This window comes from Muntiacus reevesi, chromosome 2 (genome assembly GCF_963930625.1).
Source record: "Muntiacus reevesi chromosome 2, mMunRee1.1, whole genome shotgun sequence".
NCBI lineage: Eukaryota > Metazoa > Chordata > Mammalia > Artiodactyla > Cervidae > Muntiacus > Muntiacus reevesi.
In genome coordinates this window covers 149,571,058-149,595,891 of record NC_089250.1, presented here as the reverse complement: position 1 = coordinate 149,595,891, position 24,834 = coordinate 149,571,058, and the positions used below count along the sequence as shown (strand labels likewise).

General features: G+C 41.4%; 1 protein-coding gene across 4 annotated transcripts in view; it reads left to right on the top strand.

Annotated features, from left to right (window-relative positions):
* SORCS1 (sortilin related VPS10 domain containing receptor 1) overlaps window positions 1-24,101 on the top strand; it is a 571,273-nt gene extending 547,172 nt beyond the window's left edge. The window contains exons 25-27 of one of the 4 annotated variants that reach the window (XM_065920116.1): window positions 18,815-18,920; window positions 19,045-19,205; window positions 23,956-24,101. In XM_065920116.1, the coding sequence (XP_065776188.1) occupies window positions 18,815-18,920; window positions 19,045-19,205; window positions 23,956-24,035 (347 nt within the window). In that variant the 3' untranslated portion in view covers window positions 24,036-24,101. Of the gene's footprint in view, window positions 1-18,814; window positions 18,921-19,044; window positions 19,206-20,713; window positions 20,926-20,988; window positions 21,060-23,955 lie in introns of those variants that run through there. The other 3 variants (XM_065920114.1, XM_065920115.1, XM_065920117.1) reach the window with 3 other exon arrangements.
* Window positions 24,102-24,834: the final 733 nt, after the last annotated feature.

Sequence of the window (24,834 nt, the reverse complement as noted above, 5' to 3'; positions counted from 1 at the left end):
TGGATACAGCAAAGGCACCCATGGATCCGTAGGTACATGGAGGAAAGAAACGTCATTCCTGATAACTAGGAAAAAATAATTCCACTGGTCTAAGTTCCATTTGGAAAGAGTAATGCAAAGTTGGGAAGATCTAGAAAATGTATCCAATTAATATTCATGCTTCATCCCATAGCTGGAGATTTGGGAAACAGTACTCAGATCCCTCAGAGGAGGGGCTGACGAAAGGGAGTGTATTACTGGGAGCTTAGGTAAGCATGCTGAGATTGGAAGGATTGTACTCTGCAGGGTTGCCAAGGGAACAAAAGGAAACTGCAGTTTAAGGCAAAAGCCCAAACTTAGACTGGGCCATTTTGGAGAGGGTGAGAAAAGTATCTGGCTTCTAGTCATCCAGGCTTTCCCAGGTTCTGATAGTATCTATCATACACTTTTTGGCAGTGTAATTTGAAACCTGATTACCTGGTCTTTTGTGCTTCCCAGGATGACCAGAGTGAGCGTAGACTTATATGTCGGTAATCTGCTACAGTTTGAAGAATAAAAGAAGAGAATGGCAAGGGCTGACATAGTAATTGAGTCTTGGAAATTTTGGCTGTATTGATTTTGGCCATGTTGTCATAATAGTGTTAGGACAGGCAGTTCCAAGGGAGAGGGGTACAAAGTCACTCTCAGCCAGGCTTTCATATGCAAAAGGCAAGGCTTGTGTTAAGGTTGACACTCTTCAATGACTGTGATGAGGAAGTAGAATATAGGAGGGATCAGTTTTATGTTGGAGATTGTTCCTAAGTTAACTCTAACTACCTGATTTTTTTTAATCTAAACTATTAGAACAGAGGGTAGACTATGGTACCAAGACAGTGGAGGGAATTCTCCTTTCACACAGAGAAAACTTGGCATGTTGGGTAGGCGATCAGTTGGATTGAGACAGTTGCCACCATTTGTTTAAATTGAAATTAACACACTCATATTGGGATGGCTAGGTAGAGAAAGCAGAAAAATATCCCGTTGCTTGCCTGGGGGAAAGAAGACATGATGAGGAAGAGAATTTGATGCTGAACTTCCACCTAAGCTCCCTTCCCTTTCCTTTCATCCCCTCTGCAGGCAGGAGAAAACAAAAATAAAATATAATCTCAAAAAAGGGAAGAAGGACCACTGCTTGCAACATTTCATGTCTCATAAGCAGGATTGCTAATACCTTCCCAGGGACCATTCCAGCACGCCGCTGCATACCATTAATTGCTTAGCAGATGTTCAACAGCCTTCTTTTAAAAATATTTGAGCCAGAGTATATTACTGGTGGGAGAGGCAATGCATAATTTGGTTTGTCTCCAAGGAAAAAGAACTGTCTCCTTTCAGGAATTTACTAGCCTTGCTTTGTTTTTCAAATTCAGTTCCCTGTTTGCCTTTCTGGGAACACAAGGTAAGCGTTTCCAGGTACCTGGATGTCATTAGAGACTGGATTTCGTTTGTTTCCCCCACATGTTCTGTTTGGGAATTCATTAACTATGGTATCTAAGTGAGCTAAACTTTTAACACAGTCCTTGTTTTGTTTTTGGCTCTTCTTCAGTTTCTGTACAATTCCTCCTGGGGTCCTCACCGCTCCTGATAGCGATGTTCCTGAAACTCTCTTGAAGAAAGTAAAGTTTTCAGATTGTGTAAGAATAAGAAGGGATGAGGAGCTGTTATCAAGAAGTTTGAGAGAGGGCCTTGCCTTCAGAGGCTGTCTTTGGCTTTTAGGACTGCTTGGCAGCTGGCACCATGTTTAGCAGACAGAGGGAGTATGACTCAGTCAAGCTGGGGGCTGGACCGGAAACACTGGTGTTTTGATGGAAATGTACCTTTGCGCCTAGTATTCCCAATTGAAACATTACTCCCCTTTCTCTAATTTTCTACATCTTCTAAGTGTCTTTATATTTTAAGGCTCAGCTCAATCCTAACCTTTACATGTTGTCTTTCTGGAAACCTTTACCTGGATAGCATCTATCCCTTGTCAAAACTCACATGGATTTTTTTTTTTAAGCTCTATCTGTCTGATCCTCATCATCTCTCCTGTTTAATGTCCTAAGGATACCGTTCACCATGTCTTTATAGTGTCTCTGTCATTGTATCTAGCACAGAAAATTGCACATGTCATGTGTTCAGTAAATATTGCTTTTACAAACAATTAGACACATAATTAATTTATAACCTGTAGTTCAGTTCAGATCAGTCACTCAGTCATGTCTGACTCTTTGCGACTCCATGGACTGCAACACGCCAGGCTTCCCAGTCCATCACCAACTCCTGGAGCTTGCTCAGACTCAGGTCCATCGAGTCAGTAATGCCATCCAACCATCTCATCCTCTGTCATCCCCTTCTCCTCCCACCTTCAATCTTTCCCAGCATCAGGTCTTTTCAAATGAGTCAGTTCTTCTTATCAGGTGGCCGAAGTATTGGAGCTTCAGCTTCAGCATCAGTCCTTCCAATGAATATTCAGAACTGATTTCCTTTAGGATGGACTGGCTGGATCTCCTTGCAGTCCAAGGGACTCTCAAGAGTTTTCTCCAATAGCACAGTTCAAAAGTATCAATTCTTTGGCACTCAGCTTTCATTATAGTCCAACTCTCACATCCATACATGACTACTGGAAAAACCATAGCTTGGACTAAATGGACCTTTGTTTGCAAAGTAATGTCTCTGCTTTTTATTTTTTAAATTTTTTTTCCATTTATTTTTATTAGTTGGAGGCTAATTACTTTACAATATTGTAGTGGTTTTTGCCATACATTGACATGAATCAGCCATGGATTTACATGTGTTCCCCAACCCGATCCCCCTCCCACCTCCCTCCCCACCCCATCTCTCTCGGTCTTCCAAGTGCACCAGCCCCGAGCACTTGTCTCATGCATCCAGCCTGGGCTGGTGATCTGTTTCATCCTTGATGATATACATGTTTCGATACTGTTCTCTCAAAACATCCCACCCTCGCCTTCTACCACAGAGTCCAAAAGTCTGTTCTGTACATCTGTGTCTCTTTTTCTGTTTTGCATATATGGTTATCGTTACCATCTTTCTAAATTCCATATATATGCGTTAGTGTACTGTATTGGTCTTTATCTTTCTGGCTTACTTCACTCTGTATAATGGGCTCCAGTTTCATCCATCTCATTAGAACTGATTCAAATGAATTCTTTTTAATGGCTGAGTAATATTCCATGGTGTATATGTACCACAGCTTCCTTATCCATTCGTCTACTGATGGACATCTGGTTGCTTCCATGTCCTGGCTATTATAAACAGTGCTGCGATGAACATTGGGGTGCATGTGTCTCTTTCAGATCTGGTTTCCTCGGTGTGTATGCCCAGAAGTGGAATTGCTGGGTCATATGGAAGTTTTAAGTTTTTTAAGAAATCTCCACACTGTTTTCCATAGCGGCTGTACTAGTTTGCATTCCCACCAACAGTGTAAGAGGGTTCCCTTTTCTCTACACCCTCTCCAGCATTTATTGCTTGTAGACTTTTGGATAGCAGCCGTTCTGACTGGCGTGTAATGGTACCTCATTGTGGTTTTGATTTCAATTTCTCTGATAATGAGTGATGCTGAGCATCTTTTCAAATGTTTGTTAGCCATCGTATGTTTTCTTTGGAGAAATGTCTGTTTAGTTCTTTGGCCCATTTTTTTGATTGGCTCATTTATTTTTCTGGACTTGAGCTGCAGGAGTTGCTTGTATATTTTTGAGATTAATCCTTTGTCTGTTGCTTCGTTTGCTATTATATTCTCCCAATCTGAGGGCTGTCTTTTCACCTTGCTTATAGTTTCCTTTGCTGTGCAAAAGCTTTTAAGTTTCATTAGGTCCCATTTGTTTATTTTTGCTTTTATTTCCAGTATTCTGGGAGGTGGGTCATAGAGGATCCTTCTGTGATTTATGTCAGAGAGTGTTTTGCCTATGTTCTCCTCTAGGAGTTTTATAGTTTCTGGTCTTACATTTAGATCTTTAATCCATTTTGAGTTTATTTTTGTGTATGGTGTTAGAAAGTGTTCTAGTTTCATTCTTTACAAGTGGTTGACCAGTTTTCCCAGCACCACTTGTTAAAGAGGTTGTCTTTTTTCCATTGTATATCCTTGCCTCCTTTGTCAAAGATAAGGTGTCCATAGGTTCATGGATTTATCTCTGGGGTTTCTATTCTGTTCCATTGATCTACATTTCTGTCTTTGTGCCAGTACCATACTGTCTTGATGACTGTGGCTTTGTAGTAGAGTCTGAAGTCAGGCAGGTTGATTCCTCCAGTTCCATTCTTCTTTCTCAAGATTGCTTTGGCTATTCGACGTTTTTTGTATTTCCATACAAATTGTGAAATTATTTGTTCTAGTTCTGTGAAAAATACTGTTGGTAGCTTGATAGGGATTGCATTGAATCTATAGATTGCTTTGGGTAGTATAGTCATTTTGACAATATTGATTCTTCCAATCCATGAACACGGTATATTTCCCCATCCGTTTGTGTCCTCTTTGATTTCTTTCATCAGTGTTTTATAGTTTTCTATGTATAGGTCTTTCATTTCTTTAGGCAGATATACTCCTAAGTATTTTATTCTTTTTGTTGCAATGGTGAATGGTATTGTTTCCTTAATTTCTCTTTCTGTTTTCTCATTGTTAGTGTATAGGAATGCACGGGCTTTCTGTGTGTTAATTTTATATCCTGCAACTGTACTATATTCACTGATTAGCTCTAGTAATTTTCTGGAAGAGTCTTTAGGGTTTTCTATGTAGAGGATCATGTAATCTGCAAACAGTGAGAGTTTCACTTCTTCCTTTCCTATCTGGATTCCTTTTACTTCTTTTTCTGCTCTGATTGCTGTGGCCAAAACTTCCAAAACTATGGTGAATAGTAGTGGTGAGAGTGGGCACCCTTGTCTTGTTCCTGATTTTAGGGGGAATGCTTTCAATTTTTCACCATTGAGGATAATGCTTGCTATGGGTTTGTCATATATAGCTTTTATTATGTTGAGGTATGTTCCTTCTATTCCTGCTTTCTGGAGAGTTTTAATCATAAATGGATGTTAAATTTTGTCAAAGACTTTTTCTGCATCTATTAAGATAGTCATGTGGTTTTTATCTTTCAACTTGTTAATGTGGTGTATTACATTGATTGATTTGCAGATATTAAAGAATCCTTGCATTCCTGGGATAAAGCCCACTTGGTCATGATGTATGACTTTTTTAATATGTTGTTGGATTCTGTTTACTAGAATTTTGTTATGGATTTTTGCATCTATGTTCATCAGTGATATTGGCCTGTAGTTTTCTTTTTTTTGTGGCATCTTTATCTGGTTTTGGGATTAGGGTGATGGTGGCCTCATAGAATTAGTTTGGAAGTTTACCTTCTTCTGCAATTTTCTGGAAGAGTTTGATTAAGATAGGTGTTAGCTCTTCTCTAAATTTTTGGTAGAATTCAGCTGTGAAGCCATCTGGTCCTGGGCTTTTGTTTGCTGGAAAATTTCTGATTACAATTTCGATTTCCTTGCTTGTGATGGGTCTGTTAAGATCTTCTATTTCTTCCTGGTTCAGTTTTGGAAAGTTATAGTTTTCTAAGAATTTGTCCATTTCTTCCAAGTTGTCCATTTTATTGGCATAGAGCTGCTGGTAGGAGTCTCTTATGATCCTTTGTATTTTTGTGTTGTCTGTTGTGATCTCTCCATTTTCATTTCTAATTTTTTAATTTGGTTCTTCTCCCTTTGTTTCGTAATGAGTCTTGCTAACGATTTGTCAATTTTGTTTATTTTTTCAAAAAACCAGCTTTTAGCTTTGTTGATTTTTGCTATGGTCTCTTTAGTTTCTTTTGCATTTATTTCTGCCCTAATTTTTAAGATTTCTTTTCTTCTGCTAACCCTAGGGTTCTTCTTTTCTTCCTTCTCTAGTTGCTTTAGGTGTAGAGTTAGGTTGTTTATTTGACTTTTTTCTTGTTTCTTGAGGTAAGCCTGTAATGCCATGAACCTTCCCCTTAGCACTGCTTTTACAGTGTCCCATAGATTTTGGGTTGTTGTGTTTTCATTTTCATTCGTTTCTATGCATATTTTGATTTTTGATTTCTTCTATGATTTGTTGGTTATTCAGAAGTGTGTTATTTAGCCTCCATATGTTTGAATTTTTAATAATTTTTTTCCTGTAATTGAGATCTAATCTTATTGCACTGTGGTCAGAAAAGATGACTGGAATGATTTCAATTTTTTTGAATTTCCCAAGGCTAGATTTATGGCCCAGGATGTGATCTATTCTGGAGAAGGCTCCATGTGCACTTGAGAAAAAGGTGAAATTGATTGTTTTGGGGTGAAATGTTCTATAGATATCAATTAGGTCTAGCTGGTCCATTGTGTCATTTAAAGTTTGTGTTTCCTTGTTAATTTTCTGTTTAGTTGATCTATCCATAGTTGTGAGTGGGATATTAAAGTCTCCCACTATTATTGTGTTACTGTTAATTTCCCCTTTCATACTCGTTAGCATTTGCCTTACATATTGCGGTGCTCCTATGTTAGGTGCATATATATTTATAATTGTTATATCTTCTTCTTAATTGATCTTTGATCATTATGTAGTGTCCTTCTTTGTCTCTTTTCACAGCCATTATTTTAAAGTCTATTTTATCTAATATGAGTATTGCGACTCCTGCTTTCTTTTGGTCTCCGTTTTGTCTCTGTTTTTTAATATGCTATCTAGGTTGGTCATAACTTTCCTTGCAAGGAGTAAGCGTCTTTTAATTTCATGGCTGCAATCATCATCTGAAGTGATTTGGAGCCCCCAAAAATAAAGTCTGACACTGTTTCCACTGTTTCCCCATCTATTTCCCATGAAGTGATGGGACCAGATGCCATGATCTTAGTTTTCTGAATGCTGAGTTTTAAGTCAACTTTTTCACTCTTCTCTTTCACTTTCATCAAGAAGCTCTTTAGTTCTTCACTTTCTGCCATAAAGGTGGTGTCATCTACATATCTGAGGTTATTGATATTTCTCCTGCCAATCTTGATTCCAGCTTGTGCTTCATTCAGCCTGGCATTTTGCATGATATACTCTGCATATAAGTTAAATAAGCAGGGTGACAAGATACAGCCTTTGACTATGTGGATTACAACAATCTGTGGAAAATTCTTCAAGAGATGGGAATACCAGACCACCTTATCTGCCTCCTGAGAAATCTGTATGTATGTCAAGAAACAACGGTTAGAACTGGACATGGAACAACAGACTCGTCCAAATCAGGCAAGGAGTATGTCAAGGCTGTATAACCTGTAGAGATAGGTTCAAAATTCTTATCTTCTCGGTTATCCTTTGGGTTCAGTGTGTTGGACTATGAACCGGTCTCCATGTCATGTTATAATGTGTGTGTGTGTGTTAGCCACGCAGTCATGTCTGACTGTGATCCTGTTGAATATAGCTGTCCAGGCTCCTCTGTCTATGGAATTTTCCTGGCAAGGATACTAGAGTGGTTTGCCATTCCTTTCTCCAGGAGGGATGTTTTAGTACTTCTTACCCAATAATGGGGGATCCTTGCCTTCATTTAAATAGTAAGCATCCCAGGAAAACCTCTGTGCTTTCCTTATGTCAGATATCTTTTTTAAGTTGTACGATAGTTGTTGATATGCATGTTATAGAAAATGGGTGAGCTCAAGCAAAATTGGAGCTCTGTGAACGAGAAGTCCTAAAGACAATGGGAGAGGGACTGACAGGAGAGATGTTCCTGAAAGATACAGAAGCAAATTTAACATATCGGCCAGTATTTTACCAGAATAGTAAAATAAGGAGCAAAGCAAGCTCTGTCTCCCTTCATGACAGGGCTCAGGGTCTCAAACCTTAGATCACACTTCATTTACCTGATCAAACAAACCAGACCTTCTTCACATCTTTTGTGATGTCTCCCTTGAGTTCTGTCTTATCCATGTTTTTACCCTGGCCTTCTTTTTATTGATTGATTGATTCATTGATTTTCTCCTATGTTTTAAGAGCTGTGATGTGTGATGTAGGGATGGTTTAGGGAGAGTTTTTCCAACAAGACTGCAGAACATTTGATGCCTGCAGCTAATTACAGCAGAACAAACCTGGACTGTTAACAGAATATCTCTAAAATGCCAATAGTTTTCTCATTGCTTCTGGTAACTTGGGATTTACCCAAGGGCACACAGTCCATTTCCGATTTATCATCTTACTTCTCCACATGACTCTGTGCCTCCCTGTGCAATGATTCCTTTAAAACTATGGTTTGTCCAGGGATATGAAATAAACTAGTTCTCTTTCTCAATGTTCACTGGCTCGATCTGGGGCCCAAATACTAGTTGCATGAAGCTTTCCTAATTCTAAATCAAGAGGATGAAAAGCATTGCATGTGGAAGAGTCAATAAAAATGAGCCTTTGTGCTGAGCAGGAGTTCACTCAAAGCAGAGAAAATATACCTGCCAGGTTGAGGGGCTATGCTGAGCAGAAGCAAAACAAAGTATGGTTTATGTGTAAAGTGGTCCATAGTGTGACATGTGGTATTTAGATACATACCCTCAAATATTCCTAACTGGATATTAACTGAAGATATAATTATGAGCAAAGGAGAGAGGGATACAGTCCATGGAAATTAAATGTGTCATTATTTGATATGTCAGTTATATTATACACTTTGTTCATCATCCATGCATGATGTGAGAAAACCCTCATTATCACATGTTTAGTTTACTGTTACAAAGTATGATACACATGATAAAGGAAAGAAAGGGCAGATGAAAGGATTTTCTAAGACCATAGGTCAGCAGCCAATAATCTTTTCTTGTTTTACAGAGTATTTACCCATTTTATAAGGATTTCTCACTTTGAGTAGCAAGAGGTGGTCATTTATTTGATAGAGTTGGAAACCTAGAATCTCTTTTATAGTTGCCAAAACAGATACGTGTCATAGTCATGTTAGTTTGGTGCTAGTGTTAGTTACTTAGTCATGGATGACTCTTTGCGGCCCCCTGGACTGTAATCCACCTGGCTCCTCTGTCCATGGAATTTTCCAGGCAAGAATACTGGAGTGGGTTGCCATTCCCTTCTCCCGGGGATCTTCCTCCCAACCCAAGGATTGAACCCAGGTCTCCTGCATTGCAGGCATATTCTTTATGACACCAGAGAAGCAAGTGTCATAAAACAGTTAAGTGGTGGTGGTGGTTTAGTCACCAAGTCATGTCCAGCTCTTGTGACCCCATGGACTATAGCCTGCCAGGCTTCTCTGTCCACAGGATTCTCCAGGCAGGAATACTGGAGTGGATTGCCATTTCCTTCTCCAAAACAGACAAGTAAAGAACCATAATAGGAAGCTGGGACTAGGAGGTGGACACTCAGGTGAAGAGACCAGGGCCAGACTATGCTTTAAACTGTGAGCTTTAGTTTATTACCTTTTAGTAGATCGCCAGGTGAAGGGAATCTGCTGACAGATAAAAAACTAAAGTTTTAATTGCTGATACAAACCTCTCAAGCTATGCCAAAGTCTGTAACTTTGTTCCTGTGAGGATCCATGGTCATAAATTAATTCAGCAATTATATTTGGGAATGGGGGTGGGGACAGGGAGCAGGGGATAGGGAGAAAGCAGCTTAAAAAACATATTGTTTCTTCTTTGGTAGAAGAGATGAGGGCAGCAAAGACTAGAAGTTAATGCCTCAGCAAGCAAAAGGAAACACTACATTTTATTTGAGGACACAGAGCCTTCACCAAATGAATTCATATTAAATGACAACCAATGGCACTTAGGGGTTTTGTGCATTTCGCAGGAGTTATTTATTGGATAAATAAACTAAACCTTGAGAGATGAGACTTCTGTACAGTGGGACTGGAAAAGCTGGTGCTAACTGGTTCACTCAAAACATTTGGGATAAATATCTGCCTGTTCTGTGGCTGGAAAATCTCTTTATAGCTTAGGCTAGGCAATCCCTGCTATAAAATAGTTGTTCTTAAATTAGGCTGTGCGTCACAGTTTCGAAGGAAGCTTCATCAAAGTTGAGCTTCTTCAGGCCTCACTGTGCATTCCTGGAGTCAGAATCCCAGGGATCTTTGGGAATCTGCCTTTGTAACAGGTTCCCCGAGAGATGTTTATGCAGCCAGGTCTTTCACCAGTCTCAGCAGCTGCTCTTACAATCATTCTTGCAGACAGAAATCTATCTGCATAACAAGGAAAGGTGCTCGTCTGTCTCCAGCAATAAATCTGATTTACAACTCAGGGCATCCACTCAAAACAGAGGCATGCATTAAAAAAATAATAATTTTTTTAAAAAGCCCTTGATATTAAGTGTAGGAGGAAATTAGTAATAAACATGAAAATCTAATTCCTTGGCGTATTTGGAGCCAATTTAATTGGCCAAAAGGGTACACAATGGTGGGAGTAAGGGGGAAAAAATGAAGCCTGCCTCTGAATGTGGGATAGACTCTATCCATAATCTAGATGGATGGCAAAGGCCAGCCAAGAGCTGTGGCCGTGAAGCAGTTGAAAAATGATTAAAGCGTGAACCAGAATGTTAGTGGCAGAACAGCCATGGGTTTTATGAAAGTTAAACAAATGATATTATCTTGGTGTTATTAATGTGCTAGTGTGAACAGAAAATGATACATCCACACCTCTCTGTATTTCTGCACATATTAGAGATTTAGGGTGCTCTTCCACATGTCACACTATGGACCACTTTACACATAAACCATACTTTGTTTTGCTTCTGCTCAGCATAGCCCCTCAACCTGGCAGGTATATTTTCTCTGCTTTGTGTTGGGGGTCACTGTTCTTCTGGGGTTTTGGATACTGATTGGTAAAAAAATGTAAAACCTTAATATTTCTCAAAGCCTCAAATCGCAGGTTGAAATTTTTATTTAATACCACGTAACTGCCCTCAACCCCTCCTGTCTGTCTAGCAGTTGCCATGTGTAAGCTATTATGTTTAGGAAGCCTGTCCTTTGTCAAGGGTATGTGTGGGTTTTTAATAAAACTGTTATCTTGTGTTATCTTAGCCTCCGTGGTTGCTGCTGACTGGTTCAATTTCTTTTTCAGGTGTAATGAAAAGATATTATCACAGAGATGTTAGAGAATTAATATTTCCCAGCTTCACTTACTACCTCTGGATAACGTTATAAGTCAATGTGGGAAGGGATGAGGTACTCAGAATTTCCATCTAGGTCAAGATACATCATATATTCTGCCCAACAGTTTACATTGAGAAAGACCCTTTCACTTGAAAGCAGAATTAGCATGAGTCCAGAAGCTTTCGAAAACACAATATCATATAAGCCACATTGTTATATATGCAGATGCCAAATTGTGAAGTTGTGGAGCTCAGAACTGTAAAGTGAAATAGATGGTTACAATAACATTTTCCATTTAGGGATGAAATTAGCACTAGTGGAATTCTTCCACAACCAATAAATTTATCTGTCTCTTTAGTCTCTGGTTGCCTTATGATCTACACAGTTCTCATTTACAAGTCTTTGGTGAGTAAAGTTATGCTTGTAATACTGTTCCTTCCTTCTGTTTTTCCTCTCAAATAGTTTTTTTCCTCTACACATAATTAGGTTGTTTCACAGACATGTGGACCCAGTGGTTTTTGGCAGTTATTAAGCTGTTATGGTATTATGATAAGTAACAACAGGTGCTGAGATATTAAATATATCCCTTTCCCAAAGGTGACTAAATGAATGTGATACTTTCATAAACATACCAGGGACCAGCAATGAAGTGGTTCATTAGCTTCTGAAGATTCATAACCTTTTTTTCCCCTAAGATTTCCTGGGTCCATAGAAAGGCATGAAATGACTATAGGTTAACTGCCCTAAAGATGTACCCAAAATCTCCTGGGCAGAGAATGGTCAGATGAACAGTTTGGAAACAGTACAAACATGTGTCAGGTTGGAAATAAGCCATAGTTAAGATTCAGGAGATGCAGTTCCCTTTAGGGAAGGCCTTCCAGAGAAAATGGCATAACTAAAGAAGACAGAAGAATGCATACACAATACAGAGAATATACCAGAATCTAGGACAAGCTACCTGTTAGGCAGTAAGTTTCTTATACCTACAGGGACCAAGGCTGTCAGGCCAGATCTGTTGTGTCTATATAAGTTTTAATAGCAGTCCCTTTCCTTCTTAAAATGCCCTGGTTTAGAAAAGAACATTTATGGTCACCTTATTTATACCCCGGCACCTTGTCAGGAGGGACAAAAGTCCATACCAAGAATTGGATAATGTAGAGCCCAACAGTAAGAATTACTAATGGATGTTCAACCCACTGAAAGAAAAGGGTTTTTGAAGAGAGAAGGAGTCAGTAAGCTATTGCTGTGTAACAAACCACCCCCAAATTCAGTGGCTTAACAGTAGCATTTATTATTGCACATAAGTCTGTGTATCAGCTTGGTGGTTCTTCTGATTTTGTTGGTACTCACTGTGTGTCTTCAGTTAGCTGTGCATTGTTGGGTAGAGACCTCTGCTGATTTTGACTGGGCTGCCCATGTGTTGGGGTCGGCTGGCTGTGGGCTGCCCTAGAATAGCCTCAGTTGGGATAATTAAGCTCTGCTGCATGTGATTTCTCATACTTCAGTGGGCTTCCCTGGGCTTGCTCTCACATGGCAGTGACAGGATTCCAAGAGAGAAAGCAAAAGTGTGTAAGGCCTTGAAACTCACACTGTCACAGCATCACTTATGTTGCCTTCTATTGCCAAATCAAGTCCAGTGCTAGCCCAGATTCAAGGGGGTGAGGAAATGTATTTCACCTCTTGGTAAGAGAAGCTTCATTCAAATAGCCTGCAGTTTGGGCACAGAAAGAAGTATAAAATTGATACAGTAGTGCAATCAATCTAAACGAGGCTGAGCACTCTCCTCGGGGAGATCTGAGATGCTTTTAGGTAGTTCAGAAAATTCTCCTGGAGTCATAACAGGATAGAGCTACTTTTGTGATTAGGTTTGGATTTGTTGACGTTGTTCAGGTCACTCAGTCATGTCCAACTCTGTGTGACCCCATGGACTGCAACAACGCCAGGCTTCCCTGCCCTTCACTATATCCTGGAGTTTGTTCAAGCTCATGTCCATTGAGTTGGTGGTACCATCCAACCATCTCTTCGTCCCCGTCTGCCTTCAATCTTTCTCAGCCTCAGGGTCTTTTTCAATGACTCGGCTCTTTGCATCAGGTGGCTGAAGTATTGGTGCTTTAGATTCACTATCAGTTCTTCCAGTGAATATTCAGGATTAATTTCTTTTAGGATTGACTGGTTTGATCTTGCAGTCCAAGGGACTCTCAAGAGTGTTCTCCAACACCACAGTTCAAAAGCGTCAATTCTTCAGTGCTCAGCCTACTTTATGGTCCAACTCTCACATCCATGTATGATTACTGGAAAAATCATAGCTTTGACTAGATGGACCTTTGTTGGCAAAGTAATGTCTCTGCTTTTTAATACTCTGTCTAGGTTTGTCATAGCATTTCTTCCAAGGAGTAAGCATCTTTTAATTTCATGGCTGCAGTCACCGTCTACAGTGATTTTGGAGCCCAAGAAAATTAAGTCTGTCATTGTTTTCTTTGTTTCCCCATCTATTTGCCATGAAGTGATGGGACTGGATGCCATGATTTTAGTTTTTTGAATGTTGAGTTTAAAGCCAGCTTTTTCACTCTCCTCTTTTACCTTCATCAAGAGGCTCTTTAATTCCTCTTTGCTTTCTGCCATTAGGGTGATGTCACATGCATATATGAGGTTATTAATATTTCTCCTGGCAATCTCAATTCCAGCTTGCACTTCATACAGCCCAGCATTTCTCATGATGTACTTTGCAGAGGAGTTAAATAACCAGAGTGACAATATACAGCCTTGACATACTCCTTTCCCAGTTTCCAGCCAGTCCATCGTTCCATGTCTGGTCCTAACTGTTGCTTCTTGACCTGCATACAGGTTTCTCAGGAGGCAGGTAAGATGGTCTGGTATTCCCATCCCTTTAAGAATTTGTGATCCACACAGTCAAGGCTTTAGCATAGTCAATGAAGCAGAAGTAGATGTTTTTCTGGAATTATCTGGCTTTTTCTGTGATCCAACAGATTTTGGTCATTTGATCTCTGGTTCCTCTGCCTTTTCTAAATCCAGGTTGTATATCTGAAAGTTCTTGGTTTAAACAACTGCTCAATTGTACTCATTTCACATGTTAGCAAGGTAATACTCAAAAATCCTCCAAGGTAGACTTCAACAGTATGTGAACCAAGAACTTCTAGGTTTGGATTTGAACTGAAAGGAAGGGCTGTTAGACAAATGAGGGTGCTCTGTCATAAGGTCCCGTAAACCCTTCCTGTGATCTAGATAAATTTTCTCTGTGCCAGTCCCATGTGACTTTAATTTCTGAAAAAGAAATTTCAGGCCGCATGGATTTTGTGATATTCAAAGCATGTAAGTATAGCCTGGCTTAGATCTGCTTTGGAGGCAAGAGAGGAAAAATCAAACCAAAGTTTGGCAAATTTGAACTTGCTTTTGTAACTTCTTGACAGTACTAACTTCTAGATCAGAAATGCAATATGAATTCAAAGTTCTAGGATCATAGAGCAGGTAGAAGATTTCTAAGAAAGTCCCTTTCGTAGAGTGAGTATCGGTATAGACCACAGTAAGGATATTTGTGGAGCTCCACCGGGGTGATGCTGCCGTACTGTTGACTTTCAAACTGGGAAATAACCCAAAGGGGCAAGGCTGCAGCCAAGGGGATTAGTGGTGCTCTGGATGAAGCATTCCCTAAAGTGTGTGGACCCAGGTCGGCAAAGGGCATGTACTCCGACAACTTTATGAACTCCTGTGGTGAAGTCATGTGAGTTTCCTTCCTGAAGGACTGCTGTGAACTTTCATATACTGAATCACCAAGATGGGAAGTGTCATATATACAGTTTCCCTAAATTATCTGGCCGTGAACTCATCTTTCAGGGCTTGTCCTCTATAGAGTACACTTATAGAAATAGAATAGCAATGATATAATGGTTTTAAAACCATTGGGCCTGTACCATCTGCCAGACACCATATTAGCACTTTATAAATTCCATCTTACTTTATTCTCACAGCTTTCTAAAATAGGCACTAGTTTTATCCCCATTTTGCAGATGAGGAAACTGAGATTCTGTTTTAAGTCATTTAGTGTGCCGGCAAGTGGCCAAGTAAGAATCTGATTGCAAAAAGGGACCATATCAGTTATTTCACCCTAAACTTAAGATTCTGAGTTCACTCTCCTATCATATACTCAAGCCTCAAGCTGTGACCTTATTCAGCACTCACTGTGTATGTATCACTTTTCACAAGAATTCTTGTTATTCCTGTAAGCATCGCTATTATCATAATCAGTCGAGTCCTCATGAATAGAATGTAGTAATTCAGTGCATTTCTGCGGGATTGCAGAACCGACATGTACCAGCACCAGCCTTACAACTGTCAAGTCACATGCTGTGTCCATGCTTTATGGTATGTGTCAACTGTGGCAAATAAACCACTCAGCATCTGCCCCTTCTACCTTGTTAAGGCTGTAATTGGAGAGGGATTAATTTATGCTTATTGCAGACAGTAAGCTAAAGCTCATTTATCATGAGTGTTCATTCCTCAGCAAAACGCATACAAACCCACCTAGTGATGTTGGGCAAACGGTGACACGCATCTGAGGTGATGTGGAGCAGCAATAGCCCTGTGTTTATTCAGACGCAGATTGGCAAGCAGGAGTCGCCCACGGAGCACAGAGGGCGGCAGCCCTCAGCCTCTCACTGCTGCTGCCTGCTTCTCGCCGCGGAGCAGTGACTCGTGATGCAAAGATGGCTGGGGGAGTGCATGCATTTTAGACCTCAGGACACAGGAGCTCATTTTCCCAAAATAATGTACTAATTTCTTAACATTGTTCATGCTGCATACTTGTAAATGATGATTTGAGTGGGAATCTTTTAGATTTGGAAGATTTCAGCTGGTGATGGGAGATAGAGGAGGAGGAAGGGAAGAGAAGGGACACAGAGTCCATTTGTGTGTCTGCTTTCTGTGTCAGTGAGAACCTGGCGACAGCAATTTCCTCACTTGAGTTTTGCATTTGTTTCAAATGCCAACCCTTTCAAGCAGCCTTAGTATTCTTCCTGGTTTCTCCATAACACTGATGTTCTGCTTGTTCTGAAAGGGCATTCATCTGGGAGTCAGAGGTTCAGCTAATACAGCTACTTGCCTTTACTCATCCTTATATTCCATAGCTTCTCCCTGGGCCTCCCTTCATTCCCTGTCAAATGTGGGGTTTGCATTAGAAGATTACCTTTAATTGCTTTCCAGTATTATTTCCAGAAGTGTTAGGATGGTATTGTGTTAATGTCCGGAGAGAAATAGAGTGAGAGAGACTTTTATCTTTTAGAGTTACAGAGGAAATTATATAATAGCTGAGACTTGCTTCAACACAACCCAGTGTTGGGGTTGTGGGCACTGCACAGGGATAGAAATAAAATAGCACTGTCTTTGGGTTGATGGTTATTGAAGAGTGATGGATGCATGAGAGTTCATTCTCTATGTACACTTATCACTGATAAATTGTTGTTTAGTTGCTAGGTTGCATCTGACTCTTTTACAACCCTATAACTTGCCAGGCTCTTCTGTCTGTGCAGTTTCCCAGGCAAGAATGCTGGAGTGGGTTGCCATTTCCTTCTCCAGGGTATCTTCCTGACCCAGGGACTGAACCCATGTCTCCTGCATTGGCAGACAGATTCTTTACCACTGAGCCAGCGCAGAAGCCCACCAGCCATAAATACACACACGCCTACGCATATGCATATACATGTTCTCAGAGTTTAAGAGTGTATGATCTAGGATTCTAATTGGTCCTTTGAAAACATAAGACTACTCTGACCTTATCACTTGTTAATTTGTTTCATGTGCTTTACTTTTAGCCTTTATCCCCATTCTCAGAACTATCTTTTAAAATTCCAGATATCTCCTGCTGAAATTAGCCCAGGGCTGAAGTATATAGAAAAGTGTGTGTGTGTGTGTGTGTGTGAGAGAGAGAGAGAGAAAGAGAGAGAGAAAAGAGGGACTTTAAGTCTTAGTTCTTCCATGTACTAACCCTGAGTCCTTCAGAGCAACATTAACCAGTGAGGCCCTCACTGTTCTGTCTGTCTGGTAGAGATCACCACCCTGCCCTCCACAATGAATGTCAGTTGCAGTGATGTCTGTGACAAATGGAAGGTGTTGTTTCCCCACTGACCTTCTACCCATCATGATGTGAGTGTTGAAGTATTCCTGGACCCCTCTGCACTGCGTTTGCCTAAGTAAATGGAAGAGACCTTTGTTTTTCAGTTTCCAGCCAAAAACGCATTTTCCTTGGGCGTTCTGTTCAGTGAACCCCTCCTGTCTCCTCACACACACATTTCACACACACGGATTTCACAATTGCTTGACTTAGGGAGGTGAATCATAAAGGTTGCTTCATTTTAACCCTTCCTGAAAGCTAATTCTACTAAAACAATAAACCTATTTTCTGAGAAAGAGGGCTTGATTTGTGTTTTTTGCCAAAACTGGTATATGGAGTTTCCAGTCATAGTTACTGCACGCCTGGGATGTAATCGTTGAATAACCAGACAGAGCAGAAGCAGATTGGGTCTTGTTCAAAACCATCAGCGTTGCAGACACGTATCCTGAAGTTTCGTATCTGGAGGACCAGAACATTGTGCTCTTGGCTCTCAACAGAAAAGAGCCACAGAAAATGGTGCTTAAAGGTCACCTGCGTTCCTGGATATTGGGCTTTGCTTAAACTGACGGAAGGTAAAGGTCAGCGTCCAGGCTTCTAAGGGGTATGCGTGGTTTGCCTTTTATGCTGGAGCTATGCTATGTTTGCAAAATGTCAGTGTTTGAGAGGGTGAAAATTAATTGCAAAGTCATTAAAGTAGAGCAGGCTGACCCTGGGCTAGAGGAGGGGGGTTTGGAGATGGAGAGAGATGCTCCCCAGAGCTGCACTCTAGGAGTAAGGTCAGTGAGGGAGAAGCTTTCATGGATGCCAAGGCATCTGTTCGGTCCAAGAGGAGGACTCACTGCCTCTGAGAGGCTGGTGCCTCCTGGCATGAGCTGTCTGGACTTTGGCAAGTTACAGAGACAACACCGGATTTCACATCTTTCCTCCCGCATCGAGCAGCTGTCCTTGTAAAATATTCACTTAGCCATCAGTTTCCTATGTGTAAAAAATATAAGCAACCAGTTCTCTCACATGACAACTGCTGGGATAGGAGTGAGAGGGGTTGGATAATTCATGAACATATTCCTGCTGGTAGTGTTTCTGGTTTTCTGCATTACTTAGTGGGAAAAGCTTGCATTCAGAGTATAGAAAAATTAAATAATTATATTATAAATATTGATTGAAAGCAATAATAGCAGTAGCAATAAAAGCTAAGACTCATAAAGGGCTTACTATGTGCCTAGCAATGTTATCCATGCTTTACATACATCGATTCATTTAATCCTCACAAAAACCCAATGAGACATGTACTTTTATTTTCAGCTCCCCCCATCAGGCATGGGAAGGTGAAATAACTTGCCCAGCAGCTTACAACCAGCATGCGGTAGGGCAGGCCTTGGACCTAAGCAGTCCGGCTCCACAGTCTGTGCTTGAAATCATTCCACTGCGCTTCTTGAACAGGCCGGTTGGAGGGTTCTAGGGCCTGGGACAGGCTCAGATGCACCCACATGTCCGGCCGTGTGAGGTACATCTTGTGTGCACGTCCCACGCGGCATTGCGGGACGCACCATGCCTCCGTGTGAACAGCCCAAGCCTGGCACAGAGTCACGCCCAGCCCCCTGCTCGCCGGTGACTATGCCTTGCTTTTCCCCCCTAGCCCCGCTGGTGGACCTCACTCCAACCCACAGCGGCTCCGCCATGCTGATGCTGCTGTCCGTGGTGTTTGTGGGGCTGGCGGTGTTCGTCATCTACAAGTTCAAAAGGTGCGTGTCCCCCTCCACAATCTCCCTCCCTCCCTCCTCCTTCTCCCCAGCAGGTTCAGAAGCCTCTGTGGCCGTGATGTACACGTCCCGTGCGCAGCAGTGATGATTTCTGTTAATGTTTTAGGAAGATCCCGGGGATTAATGTTTATGCCCAGATGCAGAATGAGAAAGAACGAGAGATGGTCAGTCGAGTCAGTCACCCTGAAAGCAGGTCCTATGTCCCTCAGACTGAACTCAGGCGGCCTGGCCAGCTGATAGATGAGAAGGTGGAGTCCCAGCTCATAGGTAAATGATTCCTGGTAGCCCTCAGCTCTTCAGCCTGAGTAGTCAATGACTGGCTCTCTCTCTAACCCCTCTCTGGCTTTCTATGCTCTAACATCCCTGAGAGAAACAGCTAAGATGCCTCTTTCCCCGCTTCCTTCCTTTAGAAAAGAGAGAGAGAAAAAAAAGCTTTCTCGCTCCTATCTAGTTTTTTCTCTTCTGAGTTTATTCCTTTTTTTGTAAAAACACTTGCTGAAACATTGGGCTTCAAGTGTTCATGGGCAAAGAGGAGAGTGTGTGCTCTCACAGTATATGAGAAGGACAGAGCTTAGAGGCTAGAGCTGCTGATCCTAGAGGGCTGGGAAGGTTTTGGGAGCCAGGGTTTATAACGACCAGAGCAAGCAAGCCATGGCACCCTCCGCTGGAGACGGTTCTAAGGATGGCAGACTGCTCCAGAACACATGGAGAAGAAAGACTGATCACCCTGGGTTTTTTTTTTTTTTTTTTTTTCTTTTAATCTAGCTTTAATCTAAAACTGTCCCCCAGGAAACATGGAACCTAAGAATTCTGAGGACAAGAGCCATCAAGTTGGCAGGACATGTCAGGAGTGAAGTTTCCTGGAGAGAGCACTGGAGGGTTAGATGGTTCTAGGGCAGCTGGCAGATTTCTTCCTCCTTTTCACCTCTGCCCTACCGGGAGTCTTAAAATGGATTTCAGCATGATTCAGTAGGGCTCACGCTGCCTGGAAAGAAAGCATGGGAATCCTACAGCTAGGTGTAGAAAGGCTCAGGGTAATTGCTATATTCTATTTATTGTAGAGGACATTTCCCAGGAAATTAGATAAATCCGTGGAGCCACCATTGTGATCCATTTCTCTTTTAGTCTCCTCCTGTCTGGTGGCCATAGAGTAGGAGCTGTAAATGTTCCCATTTAGACCCTGCATTGCTGACTCTGGTGGATACATTGTTATATAAGCATTCATGCTTTGCTCTGATGTGATAATGCCAAACCACCTAGAAGGTCCTTACCTAGGACTGTTAATCTGAAACCTGGAAAAGAAGGGAAAAAAAGTGGTTAGAGGGAAACAGCAACCTCTCTTTAAAGGAGTCCGGGAAAGTTCTGTGGCTGTATTAAGGGGAAATTTAAATGCGCTGCCTGGCTTGTATGGGAGGTAATAATAACAACAGCCCCCACATCTGGTTTCCAGTTTTCACAGCATGCTTGCTTTTATTCGGGGAGACAAGGTGATAAATGCGTAATTGCTTTGGGTTAAAAAGAAAAAGGCTTTTTTGGTCTTCAAGTCCAGAGAAGCGTTCACCCTGTCTATTTATTTCTAAAGCTTCTAAGTGCATTTTTGTGGGTCCTTTGGTTTTCAATCCCATTTCCACGGGGTGTGAAGCATAGGCACTGTTTGCTTTATTAAAGTAGCAAGCCCTCCTTCATCAGGAAAGCTCCCAGCGCCTTGCAACTTGTCTGACACCTTTCCATTTCCAGTGTCATTAAATGAGTAAGTGTTACACGTTTTCTCTTAGGAGAGTAGCTTTACCCTCCCCTCCCTCCCCTTCTACTCAACCTGGTGACTCATCTCTCCGATTGCAAAGAGCAAGACACGCCACTCCACCTTCAACGCCAAAGCGGGGATCGGCTGGGGCCCAGTTTGCCATTTAAGGAAAACCCCCAAAGGCTACAGGCGACCTGCTGATCAGGAAAGAATTTCGCTCTTGTCAAGTGCATCCTTCTCCATGACCACTAACTTTGTGTTTTGTTTTTTTTTTCCCCTTTGTTGTTCTGTTTCCTATCTTGCCAGGAAGTATTTCCATAGTTGCTGAGAATCAAAGCACAAAAGAAATCCCTACCTATGTAAATGTTTGACTGGAGGACGCCAGTAAAAACAAAAACAAACAAATAAAATAAAAACAATCAAAATCCCAACAGACAAACAAACACTCACTGCATCGGGACTTTTTAATTCTTCAGACACAACAAGGGTTTTTAGCTTTAAGCCTGTGCATGTGGACAGTACCTTGAGAACATGCTTGGAGGGGTAGTGTACAGGTGCTCTATTTTAATGGAAAAAACACTCCCCTCCCCCTTTCCTCTTCTCTCTCTCTTTTTCTGATCGGTCGTGTTTGTAGAAAATTCCTAACATATATAGGCCAAGGAAATCTGCATGTATTTTTGGAAATATTCTTGGCTCTAGATTTAACAGCTCTTTTAGCACTATAGGCTGATGGGTGGATTAGCCACCCTGGCTCTTTTCACAAGACACAAAGACATGCACAGGTGTTCAAAACCCTGAGCTGTTTCTCTGTTCCACTTTCCTGGTTGCTATTTTCCCCATCTCAGTTATCTTGGGGAGCTCTGTTGGCTGACAGCGGTCACAAGGTGGCCTTCTGCATTCTGAGTGGCCGTAGGGACAAAGAAGCAACTGCAGGTTCCATGGATGCAGGCAGAATAGGGAAGGAAGGAAGGAAAGGAAGAAGGCAGGGGGCAAGCGTGTCAGAAGTGGACTGGGTTTCCCGTTCCCTCTTCCAATCATGACGACTTCTCCTCTAGCTTTCCCAACTCCTGACCTGTGTAGGAAACAGGATCCCAGTTAGCCACGTTCTGACCTTCCCATTCGTCTGCTCTCCACGTGTGGTCCCGACCTGTCAATGCCTTTGTATCTCTTCCTTCCAGTCCCCAACTTATCCTACAACAGCTTCTGCCTTTTCTTCCCAAACACGTTGCTAGATTCTGGACTTTCATCCTGATGTTCCTTAAAAACTGACCTCGCCTCTGCCAACCCTGCCTCCACCACCCAAAGTTTCTGATCTCTGTGTCAGCTTTTGCACATGCCCACGCATGCAGCCTCCATATACATCCTGCCCTGCAGGGGTCAGCTTCACGTTTTTTGTTTTTTTGTCTCCTCCTGTAGAACCTGTCTTTTCTAAATATCCTCGCCTTTCCCCACCTGGAAACACATGATGTGTATGAAAGAGTTGAGATATGCAAAGCAATTCAAACCTGGCCCATGTACCTTAGAAAAGAAAGTGTACGAATGAATGGTGGTTTTTCCTCATAGCTTAACAAATGTCTCCTGCAGTTAGATTCCAGAAGATTCTTGTGAGAAATGTTCTGCATGTGTTACTGTGTGGCAGGGCAATTTCCTCCTGTGATGGTTGCTATTACTCAGTATTTCTTCTCTTACAGTAGAGTGAAATTATTTGTAAAATAAAACCGATGTTAAGCAGAAGAAGAACCTAGTTAATGGATTTAATGTTTAAGAGTGTCAAAAGTCTAAGAATATATGGACGTCTTGTCATATTGGGATGGGATTGTGATTATGTAGGATGACCCTAGACTTCTTACATGTGTGCTCTCTGCCCGGTGAGTCTCATAGTATCAGCAAAGGACAATTTAATAAGCGTAAAGGGGTGGAGTTAGCAGAATCAAGCAGATTGGCTCAAAGCAGGAAGAAATCCCTGTTCTCCCAGGGCCATCAGGAAAGAAGGTCCAGAGAGAGTGGGAAACAAAAGTATGTCCAACAGCAGCCCTTGAAGTATTATGGATTGGATAGAGCCCACTCTAAAATATAAAATAAAGGACAATGGCAGTATCCTAGAGATCCTGATGACCCCTGCCTTTGTGTAGCTCAAGTAGAGAAGAGTAGCAAAGCTTCACTCAGAAGTTAATCAAGCAGAAGAGTTTATGGTTGAAGATGCTTGGTATGAATCTGGGAAACAGATTATGCCTGAGGCCGCCATCTATTTGTAGAACTCAATTGATCCCCACCAACCTGCCAGGCTTCCTATCCCATAGGAAATATCTTCATTGATCCTCTTCGGTTGGAGCCTCCCAAATTTAATCTGGAAGACAAGTGTTTGGAAACCAAATGAGGCTCATTCACAACAGAACAGGGCGTCATCAGAGTTGCAGTTCAATTAATTTTAATTGGAAAACTATGAAAAAGGGAATAATACTCAATCTAGTACAGTGCCTTGCTTAGAACAGGTATTAAGAAAATTATATGTTGCAAGAATAAATGAATACACGAGAATACATAGGGAAGAATGGCCTTGTAAGTCCTCGTCTAACAGAGGTGGAGATGAGATGCCTGGCATTTTGGAAAGTGATCACAGATGGCCAGTTCTAGGTTCAGCATCTCCAAGGTCCTCATGTTCCTCTCCTTAGAGCTCCCTCCCACCTACAGGAGACTGGTGAGGCAAAGTATATTGCTCAGAGGGGATCTTATGGTTCATATGATCTAGCTCCATGGTTCTCAAAGTGTCATACACAGAGACCAGCAGTATCAGTGTCACCTCAGACTTGTTAGAAATGCAGATTTTATGTCCCCTTAATCTCAGATTTACTGAATTAGAAACTGCAGAGTTGGGGCCCAGAAGACTGTTTTTACAAGCTCTTCAAGTGGTTCTGAAATACACTAAAGTTTGAGAACCATCGTGGGAGACACGCCAGCTCAACCCCAAAGAGAAGGCAGTGATGAGAGCCTGCCAATGGGAGGGACCCAAGTGCCTACCTACTCACTAACAGCAGGTACAAACACATTGAGGAGTTTGGTGGGCTCAAGGCCAGAGGAATGGGTGGGGAGGGATGGACGGGAAAGGTAAGATTCAGGGCAAACTGCAAACCTTATATTGAAGCATTTTCCAAAATCCCAGAGGGCAAACTGCACATGCTCCACTCTGAACTACCCAACCAACTTTTCCTCCTTTGCCTTATTTTTAATTGGATTCACTCTCCAAAATGCAGAGTTTGCTTTGCTTTTTTTCAGAAGTTCCAAACAGCAACTTTGAGAGCAGTGGGGTGCTTGGCAGCTGTTCTGTGTTTTCCAGGATTCCAACTGAGCATTGAAATTCCCTCATTTGCCAACTTATTTTTATAGGAAGTCAATTTAAAAAAAAAAAAAAAAAAAGAAAGTTTTCTTATAGTATTGGAACTACTTCTAATTTTAAAATGACTTTTTTGATGTATTTTTTGTTAAATACTATGTAGTGTAATGTATAATTGCTCTTGTTTATTGCTTTTACAATCATATTTATTAAACAGATAATGTCTCTAAAATCTATGCCTCAAGGTGTTTCTTTTATTCCAAACCTCAGTGTTCAGTCCAGATATAGAAACGCTAAATCTATAGGGTATTATAAAAGCTAAATGCATGAGAGTTTAGTAAGCACCACAGGTTTGAGAGCTTTGTGTTTGGGGGGGTTTTGGTTTTTGCTGTTGAAGTAGGATATATAGTCTATTGCTTGAATTCTACCCGCATTTCAGTTGACTGTATAATGTCTGTTGCTTATACTATTGCTTTATTCTATTGAAAAATCACCCCAAGCTGGTTACATTGGAATGAGTGCCATTCTTACTTTTTGTTCCTTTAAAATGAGAAATTATTGATATGGAACAAACTCATTCACATTTGTTCAGAGGCTTGTAGATACTGAAGGACCAAACCTGCATGTAATAGACTGAAATTTGGGGAGAGGGAAGAGCGCAAATGCTAGAGTAATCATGGCTTTGCTACAGGAATCAGGACAATGGGGGTTTCCTCCCAGCTCCACCAGCTGAGTGACCTTGAGCGAAGCTTTAGTGTCCTCATGTGGATAATCTGCAGGAAAAGGACACCTCCCAGAACTGTATTCTGAGTGGGCAAGTC